The 16,305-nt window shown below is 43.5% G+C and overlaps 1 protein-coding gene across 2 annotated transcripts in view; it reads right to left on the bottom strand.

The window, feature by feature from the left end:
- Nucleotides 1-16,305, bottom strand: part of DNAH7 (dynein axonemal heavy chain 7) — a 191,915-nt gene that overhangs the window by 76,318 nt on the left and 99,292 nt on the right. For both annotated transcript variants that reach the window (XM_072979520.2, XM_072979522.2), the window contains exons 36-37: nt 4,254-4,409; nt 1,571-1,739 (exon numbers count right to left, since the gene is read on the bottom strand). In XM_072979520.2, the coding sequence (XP_072835621.2) occupies nt 1,571-1,739; nt 4,254-4,409 (325 nt within the window). The remainder of the gene's footprint in view (nt 1-1,570; nt 1,740-4,253; nt 4,410-16,305) is intronic.

Genomic DNA, 16,305 nt, shown 5'->3' with positions numbered 1-16,305 from the left:
AGGAGGAGGAGGAGGAGGAGGACACCAGCACCGGCCCCCCAGTGGATGAGCAATCTCCCCTTCTCCTTCCGACTTGGAGATTTGTGACAAGCAGTTTCCCAGTAGAGCAGGGCAATGTGCTCTGGGCCAAGGGGGTGCCAAGGAATCCCTGGGACAAAGAACTCAAGGCCTGGGAGCCAGGAACTTAAAGTCCTGGGAGAGGAGGCATCATCAGAGAACCTGGCTGAGAAGAACGCCCCCTAGAAAAACAGGGGTTGGCGAGCCCCTGGGAACTGGGAGATATAAGGGAGCCTTTGGAGGTGGGAGAGGAGGAATAGGGGAAGGTGGAACAAGGTGTGCAGATGGAGGATCTCTTACCAGATGTGGAAATGGAAGGGACTGAGGGAGATGCTTTATAGGGTCCCCAGGAAACTACCATGTGGAGGTGGAACCTTGGAAGAACCTGAGCCCCTTGGAAACTGGGAATGTATCGATTTGGGGTTGTCACCATGGCTCTCAGTGACAGTGGTGTGGGCTGCAAGGGGGTGGACATCACAGAGCATCCGATTAGGGGTGGCCAGGCCAGAGAATAGACTGCTGAACATAACCAGAAGACTTTCCGACCCTGTAAAGCAGTGGTCCCCAACCTTGGGCCTCCAGATGTTCTTGGACAACAACTTCCAGAAGCCTTCACCACTACCTCTGCTGGCCAGGATTTCTGGGAGTTGAAGTCCAAGAACATCTGGAGGCCCACGGTTGGGGATCACTGCTGTAAAGGACCTGCAAGTAACAAAGGGAATTGTCCCAAAGGAAGTGCCTAATTGTTTGTCTGTTTCCCCTGTCCCAATGGAAATAAATCCTGTTGATGTTAAATCACCTTTGGTGCTGTCCATGGAGTTGGGGATAAAGGATGGAGCCCACACCACCAGGGCTGGCCGGGCACACTGATGCTCATTACAAGAATTCCTACACAACTTGATGCCCGGGTTTCTTGCTTTCCTCCTCCTGCCTCCTCCCTTTTTGTTCCGTCTCGAACCATATGTTTCAGAGTGTGGGCTTGTAGGCAGAGATTCTGCTCCTATGTTCCTGCCTCCTCATGCCCTCCAGGGGGGAAACCACAAACCCACCAACAAGCAGGCAGGCAGACAGATAGTGGTGCTAGTAAGAGCCCAAACTGTGGTAAAATCTCCTTCCACGCCATTAGAGAACACAAGGGAATGCTTTCAGCCAAAGTTTTCTTTTTTTCAATGAGGTCCTGGGGGACCGTATTTGCAGATACTTGCCTCCCTCTGTTGTACAACCACAGTAATGATAATTTAGAAAGAATAGAGAAGCTTAAAACAAGGGTAAGGGAGAGGGAATGAGAGGGTCAGTGATTTTAAGATCTGCTCTCCTAAATGGACTACTCGTGTGGAACTGTTTCACGTACGACATTGGTTTTATATTTTCTTGTCTGCAGAACACTTCAGCAATAAAAAGACCAATATTCCCCATATTCAGAAACTGGATTTCTAAAGAACTGAAACAAGAAAAGCATTTGTTCTTGCATGCGCTAAGAAATGCACCTTCTCAAACGTTTAAATAGCCTTACCTGGTGGCCCCATGGCACACATGATTTGAATATCCACAAGTTTAATCATAGAGCAGTCTTTCAGGTCATACCAGTTCCAATGGTCTAACCACTGGCGAAGCAGCTCAACTGGAGGCTGAGCACCATAGACCTCTCTCGCTGGCATATTGACATCATCCACAAATACAACCTGTAAACAGAAACAGTTTTTCAACACAACACTTCATGTACACTGAACATATTATCTATACAAGGCATTTTTTTATATAAAAAGACCTCATTCCTTAGTAGAGCAAGTCCTGATTGCATTTCTTATAAATTACACAAAAGCTATCCATCCATCCTTTTTTCCCTTTCATATCCATAGGATAGAATGGAAAATATATGTAGTTCTTCTGTGCTGTCAAGTCAAAACAGACTTATACCAGCCCAAACAGGGCTTTCAAAGTAAAGGAGATATTTGAGTGGCTTTACCAGTTCCACTCCCCAAGTGAGTTCAAGACTCTTTAAGACTAGGTAGAGGAGTGCTTAGGTCACATGGATTGAGATTCATCAGCTCTACCTATCTCAAAACATGACACTGGATTCCAAGTCCAGTTTTTCTTTCTTCAAAAAGCAACCTATGAATTTTGCTTTGCTGTGGACATTTTCATTCTTACTGTGGTTGGCCATAAAACAGTACTGTCAAGTAACCTGCCTACAAACTGAACTACACTTGCAAGTCAGATGCCTTAAAAAAAAAACTAAACCCAATAGTATGGCTTCCGTGCACGATCAAATTTTTGCAGTTTCTCCACATGTCCATTGAGAGAAGTCTTCTCCACTGAAACAGGTAGAGAGCACAGATCTCAGGTCCTGTGAGCAGAGGTTGCCAGATGTTCTGCCCATCCTAACCCCAAGGTTTGGCTTTTGTGCACCTTCAAAGGAAAGAAGGAATTCTTTAATAACAGTAATCTGCCGCTACTAGTTATTCCTACTATGCTGTTAGGAAACTGGCTAAAGTATTCTGAGATAGTTTGGTCTTGAATGGGCAATGAAGACCTGTTGGACGTATAAAAGACTTCTGATGGACATGAAAACTGCTAAAAATCATTTGTTGCTGTGTTCCAGAGATTAACCCCGCTGCTGGCAGGGTGGTGGAGCCTAAGCAGGCCATCATGATGAGGGCCTACATTACAAAATCTACCACCACATCATTGTGCTCATATTTGTTCAAAGGCACTTAATTCCAGGTAACTGTGCACAGGATGACAACTTTAGAGACTGAATTACATGGCCATGGAAGGTTAGCAAAAAGTCTTAATTATCTCTGGGCAACCCAGCCAGCAAGATGTTAAGATTACAGGTGACATGTTTTTGGTATCTTTTCTGTTTGTGGAAACTTCCTTGGCCTGATTTCTGCTTCTTCTTCTGTTCCACTGCAGCCCTTAGTAGACCATCAGGGTATCTCAACCCATAGGACAGACTTTAAAGAGACAGAGGGGGGCAGAAGGGTCAAGAGCACCCCAACTGCATGACCAGACCTCTACTTGTGTACCTGTGCATTTTTCCCCTTTTGACTGAAAATGTGCATAGTCATGCAGCAAATGACTTTACAAGCTGTTATGGAAATTTGTTAGTACCCTTCTACACAGCCAATGTAACAAAGGCCTTCTAATCATTAAAAAAAACACAAATGAAATTGGAATGATAAACAACAGGGACGCTCAGTGAAAGCACAAGATCTAAAATAAAAATTATTTCAAAAACACAATTTTGATTGTATTGAGTTTGATGTCATTACATGGGCAGCCTCAAGAAAGAGGCAGAGTACAGGCAAGAAATGACAAGTTGTTTACATGTAACTGCAGTTCTTCAAGTGGTCATCTGTGAATTCACACACATGGGTTCATTCTGCACCTGTGCAAATGTTCTTGGAATCAATCTAGAACAAGGGTTCCCAACCTTGGGTCCCCAGATGTTCCTGGACTAAAACTCCCAGAAGCCTTCGCCACTCACTGTGTCGGCCACAATTTCTAAGAGCTGTTTTCCAAGAACATCTGAGGACCCAAGGTTGGGAACCACTGTTCTGGAGTCCAAAGGAAGTATTAGGACATCCCATCTCCATTGTGCATGCTTCCCACCCTGTGGGCAGTCCTTAGCTCCCATCCCCACCATCTGTCACTGACAGAGAAAAAACAGGAGTTGCGTGACAGACTGAGGAGAGAATGGGTGGGTTGTGCGAACTGTGTTACAGATGTAGGCATCAGCCATAGTGAAGATGCCTCAGAATGATGGTAAACCTTCTAGGATTTTTGAGGTATATGAGATATTCAAAGAATGGTTTACCACTGCCATCCCCCAGTAAGTTTCCATGGTAGAGCTGAGGCCCAAGCCTCCCATGTGGGGAGTCAGGGAGACCCCACTTGGACTCAAGTCAACTTTGAGTCTTTGTGTGAGACTCTACGTGCTTCACCACGTTGGGTCCTGCATAGTATGTATATGAAATTAAACATTTAAAATAACACCAACCAGCTCATAAACTCATGCATATCCTTTGCCCTTCTAAGAACACAAGAGAGCCTGGTATCCATTTCAACACATTTCAAAGGGACGTGGTTAGTCTGCCTATACTTGTGCCTTCATGATGGAGGCACTCTGGGTGTGCATGTTGTTCTCAAGGGCTGTAATATGCTGACATCGTTATTTTGCTTTTGAAAGTTACCATTTTCTTCCCTAAAGGGGGACCGAAGACGCCTTTTCTCCTTTTATCAAGCTTTGACATAATGATGTTCTGCGTCTGAGCTGCTGTGGTCTGCGCTGAGAAGTTAATGAGCAACGGTTTGTAGATTTCCCTATTTAAGCGGTGTAAGAGAAAATCCTGTAAAGTTGGTGAAAAAAGGAAAAAAAGATTGGGTCACGTGAGCATATAAATCTGACAGCTTATAACCTTCTAGCAAAAAGCACAAAGCCTTGTTTTTATGGCAAGTCATCTAAATAGGGTGGTTTTCCACATCAAGTTTGTGAGCCATTCTGCTTATAAAAATGATGAGATGATAACGAAGCCACAGTCATTAACATTCAGAGCTCTTTAATGAGATTCCTGCAGAAATAAACCAGAGTGATTCAAAATTTTAGGGCCCACGTTTTTAAAGAATATGATTCAATACATCATCAATGCTTCACAATATTATCACAGACGCTTTAACTAGTTACAGTATCTCATTTTAATGCATAAAATGTTTGCCTCCTTAATTAATGCTCTTGTGTATAAGCCAGTTCTGAGTTTGCTGGTTGACTCAAGTTCTGCAGAGGCATCCACACTGATAGGCCTTTATGTTTCCTAAAATCCTAGAGGCATAAGAACTATTTTTGTGCAAAGTATGAAGATATATGATGTCCATAAGAAATATTTCAGCAAAAGAAATATTGGTGAGCAACTGAATACTGCAACAATAGATTTATTCTTACTTGTATTTGAATATATAGTCACAAAACCAGTAACCTTCACTTGTATTAAACAGCAGTTCAGAGAGCTGAACAACCAAGATACCATTACATTGTAGTTGTAGCTTAAGATCTATTTGCTTCATTTCCGTACTACTACATATTCAAGGAATTGTTTGTGCAGTAAGCAGACTTGTGGACTGTGATAATCCAGCTGTCCTCTAACCATTGGGGGAGGGAGCCAGTTACCCCACTTCAGATTGGGCACTAATGAATTTAAATTAAAGCCCAGTGATAATTACACAACATAAAGCTGAACAGAGGGAAGCCCATTACGGAGTTGTCCCTATTATCTTTTGTGAATGGGGGATTGACTTCTTTGTTGCTGTTGTTCAGCAACCAGGATGGCTCTAAATTTGTTGTGAACGGTCTGACCTCTGTCAGTGTGTCTGTCTGATCTACAGCAAAGGGGCACTTCAGGGGAAGTCAGTTTCTTTCAACTGAGCACCCCTTGTCTTCAAATCATTTCTCTCTTTCTTTGGTTTCACCTCAGCACTGGAACAGGTTTTTATTAGAGCACTTAGGAAACCAATGAAAATGAGAGGGAGAAAGAGAGAGAGAGTGCTGTTATATACAGCACTGATGTTACCTGTCTGTCATGGGTTTGGAGGGAAAGTTCCATCCTATGGGGAGTGGAAGGCGGGACATCAGGAGGAGGGGCTGTACTGTATATATATGTGAAGCCTGTGTGAAGTTTAGCAGAGCTGAAGAAGAAGCTGGAGAAAAAGCTGAGAGAAGAAGCTTGAGTGGGAGTCTGTGTGTCAGACAGGGTACTACTGTGTGTCAGTCAGTACCAACCTGATAGGTTCAGGTGTCTGTATGGTTAGCCAGAACTGATAGGTTCAGGGTCTGTGCTTCAAGTTAAGTGTTCTGTGTGAACCAAACTGTGTGTATGTATGATTGAGACTAAGCCACGTTACTGTATCTTATTCATTTGATCATTTTATTTTCCCTGTGTGTTGTTTTAAATAAACCTTATTCTTTTATTTGTTGAAAATCCATCCCTGGTCTGTGTGACTTCTTATAGGGAATGGTTGGTGGCAGCTTAGTGAAACTGTGGCATCCTCCAGTAGGTCTGGGTTTGTCACATTGATTGGTGTCCAGCGTGTGGGATACGACTGGTCCAGTTGTCCAGTGGTCCAGCAAAGCCTTGGCAAGTGTGCCCAGAGCAAGGGGGGTCTAGTCAGGGACAATCTGAGGTGCGTAGGTAATCTTCTAGGTGTACCTCACGGGGAGGTGCGCTAGTGGAAGAACGTGCCAACTGGGGACTAGATTAGGGAGCTCTGAGGCAACTTGTTTTGGCGGGAAAAAAGCTGAGGCAAAACTGTGTAGTAGCAGTGATCTAGCCTGCCTGCTGAGAGGCCTAGCAGAGGGGGGTAGACTCTGGCTCGCAACTGTTGCAAGTTAGTGCTGAAGAACAGCAGTAATCTATAGAAAGCTGGTTCTGAGGCAAAAGAAAAAAAAAGTGGTCGCTTTATTTTGAGGCTTGACTTTTGAAAGCAGCCTGTTCTGGGGGGGGGGGATTATGCCCTTGACTCGAAGCCAAATGGCAGAAATGGGTGAAGTGAAAGACCCCCAGGTTGACCAAGGTTCTGAGGATGAATTTGGCTCAGTGCAGGATGACAGCACGGGAGAACAGAACCCAGAACTCAGAAAATTGCTCATAGCCCAACAGCATGAACTGAGGGTGAGGGAAATGGAGGAAAGGGAGAAACAGAGACATTTTGAATTAGAGAGAGAGAGAATGGAAAAGGAGGAAAGATTAGAGAGAGAAAAAATGCAGGAAAGGGAGAGGCAAAGACAATTTGACTTGGAGAGAGAGAAAATGGCATTTGAGTTACGAAAATTGGAACTGATGAACCAGAACAATAATAACAATAGGGATTCTGAGGGAGGCCAATTGTCTAAAGCTGACCTGAAGAAATTCCCTGTGTACCACAAGGGAGATTGCCCTGAGGTGTTCTTTTCCTTAGTGGAAAGAGCGTTTGTGGACTTCTCAGTAAGGGAAACTGAGAAGATGACCATCATGCGATCTTTAATCAGTGGCAGCCTTGCAGAAGTCTATGCAGAGATGCCAGAGGAACTGATGAAAGATTTTGCAGAGTTTAAAAAACTGGTGTTTGCCAGACATGGGATAAATGCGGAACAGCTGAGGCAAAGATTCAGGTCAATCACCAAGAAACCAGAGCAGACTTTTACCCAAGTGGGGGCCCAATTGGTGAGGCTGCTAGAGAAATGGCTATCTCAGGAGGGGACAGAGACCTTTCAGCAGCTCAAAGACTTGATAGTGCTGGAACAGTTCTATTCAGTCCTGCATGGGGAACTGAAATTCCAGGTGAGGGAAAGGAAACCGAAATCTGTGGCAGAAGCAGCCGAGATCGCAGATTTTATTTCCCAAATAAGAAAGCCCTTGGGTGAGGGGAAATCGATGGGGAAACCTAAAGAAACCTACAGCAAGTACTCTCAGGGACCAGGAAGAAACCAGCAAGTGGGAGGGACCCATGGTGAAGGGAAGCCCTCAGACATGAAACCAAGACCTCAGATTTTGGAGGGAAAACCAAAACAAGATGAGAAAGACTCAAAATATAGCAGAAAATGTTATTTCTGTCAGGGAAAGGGCCATCTAATCTCAGAGTGTGAGAAATTAAAGCGGCTAAAAGGAATTGTGCCTCAGGATTCGAGTGGAACCAAGCCAAAAGCTGTGTTCTGTGTCCAGAAAGAGCAAAGCCCCTTGTCACTGAGGGAGCCTGTTGCCATGGCTACTCAATCTGGAACAGTTACATCTGCTGATCAGGCTGAGGAAAATGGTCCTCTTGTGGAGGTCAAGCGCTGCTTGCTCGTGAGAACAGATTCTCAGTTGTTTGAAACAGCAGGGGTGGACGTAGGAATACTTGACCATCAGTATCGGGGGTTGAGGGACACTTGTTCCCAGGTGACCCTGTGCCATCCAGATATTATTCCTAGGGAATATATAATCCCAAATGAGAGCATGAAGGTGGCAGGGATTGAGGGGCAGGTGATCTCACTGCCAGTAGCGGAGGTACCTGTGAACTTTCAAGGCTGGAGGGGAGTTTGGCGGCTAGCGATTTCATCAACTCTGCCAGCAGCCGTGCTCGTGGGAAATGACCTGGCTGAACATGTGAAACGGGGGCTAGTGATTACACGTTCACAAGCCACCACGGGGACAGTTCAGGGGGGTAATGATGAGCCAGAGACGGAAGCAGAGGGGAGTTCAGAAGCTGTGGTGGAAACCTTAACCACAGACAGCCGATTTGGCCAAGAGCAAAAGGCAGACGCCACTCTCCAAAAGTGTTTTGAACAGGTGACTGACGCCCAGCTAACACCTGAAACCCCAGTGAGATTTCTAGAGAAAAAGGGGATTTTGTATAGAGAGACCCTGAGGAATATCTCAAAAGGGGGAGATGGGATCCGAAGTCAGCTAGTGGTACCTGAAAAGTATCGCCCCATGATCTTACAAAGGGGGCACTCTGACATGTTTGCTGCGCACTTAGGGGTGAACAAAACACAGCAGAGAATCACACAGAATTTTTACTGGCCTGACATAGGGAAGCAGATCAGGGAGTTCTGTAAACAATGTGATGTGTGTCAAAGGCAGGGGAATAGCCGCGACAGGACCAAAGCAAAGTTGTGCCCTTTGCCTGTGATTGACACTCCGTTCAAATGCATAGGGGTGGATATTGTGGGACCTTTGCCCAAGGCCACAAAGAGGGGGAACAGGTTCATTCTCACCATTGTGGACCATGCCACGAGGTACCCTGAAGCCATTCCCTTGACTAACATTGAAACTAACACAGTGGCAGATGCTTTGGTGGGGTATATGTCCAGGATGGGATTTGCCTCAGAAATAATCACAGATTTGGGCGCATCGTTCACATCGAAGCTCATGAAACGCTTATGGCAAATCTGTGGAATTAAGCACAAGGAAACCACTGCCTATCACCCTGAAAGTAATGGGTTAACTGAGAAGTTCAATGGGACTCTAATGCGCATGATTAGGGCTTACTTGGCAGAGAATCCAAACAATTGGGACCAGAAGCTGCAATCCCTTTTGTTTGCTTATCGATCAGTGCCACAAGCTAGTACCGGGTTCAGTCCATTTGAACTTTTATTTGGGAGAAGGGTGAAAGGGCCCCTTGATTTGATCAAACAAAATTGGGAGCAGATCACCCAGGATGACCCTCAAGATGTTGTGACATATATAGACTCTTTAAGAAATGACCTAAAGAGAAACCTAGAGCTAGCAGCAGAGACCCTGCAAGCTCAAAAGGTCAGAAAAAAGGCTTGGGATGACCAGGAAGGCAGGGAGAGGCGCTTTAATCCAGGGGAGGAAGTGCTTTGGCCTAGGCTCTGCAAAGAGAACAAACTGCAGCTGGGTAGCCCAGAAATAAAATACTTGGGTCACATAGTAGGGGGAGGAGTGATAAAACCCCTAGAGGCCAAGATAGAAGCAGTTCGTGATTGGCCTAGACCCAACACCAAGAAAAAAGTCAAATCATTTCTTGGGTTGGTGGGCTACTACAGAAAGTTCATCCCGAGGTTTAGCGAGATTGCGGCTCCGCTGACCGATCTGACGAGGAAGAAGGCTGATGACCGCATCCCGTGGACCAGCGACTGTGAGGAGGCGTTCCGGAGGTTGAAGCAGGCGCTCATCAACTATCCAGTGCTGCGTGCTCCAGACTTCGACCGGGAGTTCATCATCTACACCGATGCGTCTAACAGCGGGGTAGGAGCAGTTCTTTGCCAGGAGGATGAGAATGGTGACCAGCATCCAGTGTCCTACCTGAGTAGGAAACTCCAGAAAGGTGAGAGACATTTGGCAACCGTGGAAAAGGAGTGCCTGGCCATAGTCTACGCGATCCAGAAGGCCAAGTCTTACATCTGGGGAAGACATTTTATTCTGTGCACTGACCATTCACCACTGCAATGGTTAAAGACAATGAAAACCCACAATAGTAAACTTATGAGGTGGGCTTTAAATCTGCAAGACTATGACTTTGAAGTGAAGGTGGTCAGAGGGTCAGTGAACTGTGTTGCTGACGCCTTGTCAAGAAGACCTGAAGAATGAAGACGGCGAAAGAAACATGGACTATGTATATATTTTGATGACAAAAAGTCAAATGTGTCTGTTTATTAAACATGTTGGTTTGTATGAATAAAGGTAACTTGATGTATTGTTAATGGTAAATGTTTAAATGCCTAATAGAGTGTAAGTATAAGTAAGTATGGTATTGTATGTTATTATATGACTGTTTTTGTTTGTTTTGGGTCCAGGTTGTTTTTTGGTGAAAAGCACCTTAGCTTTCCCCCTACAAAACAACTTATAAAGAGGGGAGGTGTTACATACAGCACTGATGTTACCTGTCTGTCATGGGTTTGGAGGGAAAGTTCCATCCTATGGGGAGTGGAAGGCGGGACATCAGGAGGAGGGGCTGTACTGTATATATATGTGAAGCCTGTGTGAAGTTTAGCAGAGCTGAAGAAGAAGCTGGAGAAAAAGCTGAGAGAAGAAGCTTGAGTGGGAGTCTGTGTGTCAGACAGGGTACTACTGTGTGTCAGTCAGTACCAACCTGATAGGTTCAGGTGTCTGTATGGTTAGCCAGAACTGATAGGTTCAGGGTCTGTGCTTCAAGTTAAGTGTTCTGTGTGAACCAAACTGTGTGTATGTATGATTGAGACTAAGCCACGTTACTGTATCTTATTCATTTGATCATTTTATTTTCCCTGTGTGTTGTTTTAAATAAACCTTATTCTTTTATTTGTTGAAAATCCATCCCTGGTCTGTGTGACTTCTTATAGGGAATGGTTGGTGGCAGCTTAGTGAAACTGTGGCATCCTCCAGTAGGTCTGGGTTTGTCACAATTGCCAATCAGAGCTTTTCAGCACCTTCTTCAGACAGCTTCTGCTCTTGAAGCTCAGAGTAAACTGAGCTCTCTGCCCCTGCTGACTCCTGCAAATCTGGACATCTACTGCAAATTTGCTAGGGAAAACCCAACTTCCATTCATGTGAAGCACAGTCGATCAACCCGTGTGTTTCTCGCTTTGTAGCCACTCCTTAAGAGATCTAAACAGATTTCTAAAACAACTTCAACTTGCACAAAACACATACAAAAACAAACAACCAGCCACACACATTCCCATCATTCTACGTGTGTCCTTCTGCTTTACCTGTGGAACAAGGGGGCTACCACCTTGCAGCAAAACTGGTTTATCTCCTCATTCTCTGTATGCACCTCTCAAGGCAAAATGTCTCTCTAAGCTGCCACAGGACCAAAGGGCTTTCCAATCTCCTCAAAATGGCCCTCAGTTTCAACTCATGCTCAACTCAGGGAAATGAGAGGTTCACATACAAACCTGCAGGACATATGCCGCTTGTGACCAAAGCAGGGAGTATCTCCTAAAATTAGAGATGAAGCCTCTCTTTATCCACCTGCTTAATCCATGGGCAGGATTTGCAGGAAGGGGGCAAATCCTGATCTCACAATGAAGGCACTGCGGTACTGGCCCTGCACAGGGGCTCTCGGCAACATTACCAGCTTTGGTGCGCTGAAGCTCTCTGCACACAACCAAAGCTCAGAAGTGTTACTTTCTTGGGAGTACAAATGCCTAGTATCCAACACTCAGCATAGCTGGCTGTGCTCTTTGGGAAGCTGGATTCCAGAAGAGTAACATCTCCCGGACTGTCTGCAGAAAACTGGTGTATATATGAGCTTTCTCCCATCCCACTCCTGCTTAGCAGTAATGGTCCAGCTATACAATTTTTCCTCACTTCCACCCAGCCCTGAGCCCACAAGTCAGTGCTATGGTGGAGCTTCTGAGCATGAAACTATCTCTGGACCCCTCCTCAGCATTCCTATCTCCTCTAAGCTGAGCTGCAATCCTTGCACGGAGGGCTAATCTTCCTGGAAATATTACAGTGTTCTTCACCAACTCTGCTGTAATGCACAGTATTTGGAGGTGGTTTGCTCTTCATGGATGGTTTCTTTAAAGCTGGAAAGGCTGTTTGAAAAGTGTAGATTAGCGAAGACTGATTCTACACTGCACTGTAATGGAATGAAATTTACTTTTAAGAAATGCAGAGTAAAACAGAGATTGAGAACCAAGGACGCCATCATGGTGGAGAAATCATTACAGTTGACATGAACGGGACGACCTAACCAGATAGTTTATGCGATTCCAAGACAGATGTGATATTGGAGGCCCTGCTGCTGAAACCTACACGCGGACTCTACTGAGCAACTCCGGCTTGTGGGTCAGAGGAGAGGTGAATGGTGCACACGGGAACTGAGAAAAGGGACCCTTAGTGACTCTGTGAGAGCCCAGGGCAACATTCCCTCATCACGCTCACAGCCGTCCTCCATGTTCTCTCCCCCAAAGATACCATTACATTGTAGTTGTCCTTTGCTGTAAGGAGTACCTATGCTACATGTACTACTCTGATACCATTTTCATCTGTTACAGCTTTGTCCTAAGAAATCCTGGGATTTGTAGCTTGGTGAGGAACTTTAAAACCTCCCTGGTGGAGAATTCTGTTGCATTCCCTTGAACCATGGTTGCCAAAGGCACCTTGAGACTAAAAATTAAATTAGTTTAGCTCTGGTGTGCAGACAGACACTTGTTTCATGTGACTGACTACCACTCGTGATGGGCGGGACAATATACAGATGATTATGTCCCAGAACGTGTGGAGAACGTCTGGGCCTTCCAGAGGGGTTGGGTCAGAACACAGCATGTACTTGTGGAGCCCTTATATTTGTTTGAATGTCTAGCTCTCGCGTCAGCCCAAGCCTTGCGAGTTTCTTCCAATCAGCATAAATTAATATTTAATTTTTGCCAAGAATAATTCTTCAACTAAAAACATATGCAGTGCTTTGATACTTTCTCTGAACCTTTGCTTTCGCATTACTAATATTTTATAAGTGTGATAAATCAAAGTCATATTAAAAAGTAATTAAATAACAGGCAATTATAGCCCTTTATTGCAAAAATAATTTTCTGGTTTAGTTACTTCATGTTAACCAGAATAAATTTATAAATATCAGAATCTGCCAAATGATCGTAGGAGGCCACTTTCTACTTTTTATTGAAGAGCAAATTTAATTATGCATAACATTAATGCAATAATTAATTGCATTAATAAAAATTAATTTACAGTGAAGGCAGGCAGAAAGAAAAGGAATGTACAGGATGACAATAATTATTTCAGATCTTTTATAGGTGTCTGATTGCAATTACAATACAGTAATCCTTTTTCTACATAAAGAGTCTATAACTCTATGTCGCTTTTATGGATAATGGTGTGGAACTCAAAACAACTCTACTGAATGCCAAAACGATAGTTTAAATGTGGTAATATTTATATTATTAATAATGGCTGAAATCCTGTTTTTAAAAGCTCCATGCAGAAAAGGCTGGTGAGAAAATCAGCCATGTTCCAAGACTCCCTAAGGATATCTTTTGTTCTGAAGAAGCCTTTGGGGGCCTCAGGATAGTGCTCTCAAAGCCTTTAATGTCCCGTCTTCAAGTAAGATGGACCAAACCTGCTGGAATATCAGCTTTGTAGACAAACCAGGAAGAGCCCAAGGGAGCCTAGTATTTTACAAAGCTGGTAGAATGCTCCTGCTTTTATTCGAAAAATTGCAGTTCTGCATGCCTCAACCCTGGGTGTCAATAAAATAGAGTATACTCTATTGTTTTATTACTTACCACTAACCTGACTGGTAAAAATTTTAATGACTCTGTGATTGAGACAGCCCCTCATTTCTGTTTGTTTTCTGGTTCCTTTGTCATTGTTTTAAACATATGTATACGATAGGCGGGATATAAATAAAATAAAATAAAATAAAATAAAATAAAATAAAATAAAATAAAATAAATAAAATAAATAAATAAATAAATAAATAAATAAATAAATAAATAAATAAATAAATAAATAAATAAATAAATAAATAAATAAATAAATATGTTATCTCGGTTGTCTCTCTCTTTGGATTCCTGTCCTGCAATTCATGTTTCCTCCACGTGTGCCAGGGAGTGGAGTGAAAGAACGGTTGTTTATTGCTCCTTTTCTAACATCAGTAACCACATTTGCTCAGAAACACAAGCATGGCTTTTGGAACAGTCTAGAGATTTTACTGGGAAATTGCCAGCACTTGCTTCTGCAAACTTCTCCCAATGGAGGCCTAGGCTGCAAGTTAACTTACATGTCTTTCTAGCCCATGGCTGTATTGAAAATGAAAAGTCCCAGGTAGAAGCAGAAGCTATAAACATGGAAAAGAAGGATTGTACAGCAAAGGCAGTGACATTTGAAAGTTCAGCTGACTAGCAACTGGTCTACATTAAAGATTGCCAAACTGCTTAAGATAGGTTGCATAACCTAGAGAAATCTTAAAGATTCACCGGTTTTAAGTCACAGACTAGATAAGAGAATTGGTAAAATCGAAACTTAGGGTGCCTGTGGTGCCAAGCGTCATATTTGTATCCCTTGGGATAGGAATATAAAGCTCCCATGTCTAATTATCACACAACACCTCCTGAAAGCAAAATGATTTAACCCATTCCTCTCCACCATCACAGCACTGCATCCTCCCCCCCCGCCTCTCCTTGGGGAGCGGGAAAAGCTGAATTTTTTTTAAACATGTATTGCTAAGTGAATTGGCTCACTGTGATCCAGGAGAAAAAGGGCTGGATTCTACAGAACAAGAGAAGAAAAAGTAGTTCTCCACGTCCTCTCCTGTCTTCTCCTCCACAGGGAAGCAGGGATATGCTGGAATTTTTTTTTAATCAGATGTATTGATAAGTGGCATACTGCTTTGGTTCAGAACTGACAATCACACATGCCAGAAACCAAACTAACATGGAGGGATCCTACTCACACTAAAAAAAAAAAATTAAAAAGAGAGACCCTGCCAAGGATCCAAAAAGGTGCAGGTTTCCTGTTACCTGTACGTTGTGTAGTCACTGGTAATCAGGTTAAACCAAACTGTTCTAATGGGGGCAAGGGATTCTAATTCTAAGGAGGGCTGTGGATAGAACATACATCCTTTAATTACTATGTTCGGTAATCTGAAACTGACTGGATTTAATTTAGATGATGAACAAAAATGGCATTCTTTACTCATGAAAGATTCCATCCTTTTGTCTCTGCTTGGATAGGAAGGAAGGAAGGAAGGAAGGAAGGAAGGAAGGAAGGAAGGAAGGAAGGAAGGAAGGAAGGAAGGAAGGAAGGAAGGAAGGAAGATCTGCAACCTAAGAATATCCATTTAAGCTGAAGGTCAGCATAGGTCAGGGTAAGCAAGAGATAGTCTAGGAAACCCAGGGGCCTAACTACGACTGCTGGTCTTCTGACCTTGCAGCACAGAGGCTTCTGCGGTTTGACCTGCAGCGCCACCACGTCCCCTAAAGGAAAGGAAGTTACCCTTTAAACCTGTCTCTTAAAGGCACGAATCATGTACACCACAAGTTGTTACTCATAAATCTGCTTCCCATGGAGTTTCTGCTTACTGCTCAAAGTTTACTCATGGAAACACATCCCAGGATCAAAGGTGTTTAATCAAAATCTGGTACTGCTCAAGGGGCAGGAACAGTATGACTCTCACTCCTCATCGTCACTCTGCACTGTCAACTTGGATAAAAGTACACTCGCCCTAAAGTTTTCAGAAGATATCTGGACTGAGAAGCAAAACAGAGGATCAGTGAAAAACAGCTGTAAGAAAAAGATTACTTTTTTTAAAAAGCGCACTCTCTACTCTTTGTTTCTGAGAGGAAGATAATAGGGAAAGCTTTCATCAGCTATAACTATGTGGCGGCTAGCAGCACCTAGGTAAAAATATTTAAAGCACACATTTTGACACTCCAGCACCCAAGATGATGTACAAGAAAAGAGAAAAGAATATAAAAACTGCAAAAAAATAACCACCCAGATTTCCAAATTTATTGTTAAAAAATCCAATGACATAATTCCAGAGAACTAAATGAAATCTGTATTAAAAACTATTATACTACTACACAGAACAATACCACCCTCATTGCCTATCTAAAACTTGGCAAAGATGTGAGTACAGTGGGGTCTTAACTTGAGAACTTAATCCGTATTGGAATCAAGTCAAAAAGTTCTCAGGTCAAATCTGCATTTCCCATAGGAATGCATTGAAAACCATTTGATCCGTATCTGCTCTTTCCCGTCCATAGAAACTAATGGGAAGCTGCTATTCCGCCTTCGACCACTAGAGGGGGATATTTTGTTTCTTTTT

This window comes from Pogona vitticeps, chromosome 1 (assembly GCF_051106095.1).
Source record: "Pogona vitticeps strain Pit_001003342236 chromosome 1, PviZW2.1, whole genome shotgun sequence".
NCBI lineage: Eukaryota > Metazoa > Chordata > Lepidosauria > Squamata > Agamidae > Pogona > Pogona vitticeps.
This window is presented reverse-complemented; position numbering and strand designations above follow the sequence as displayed.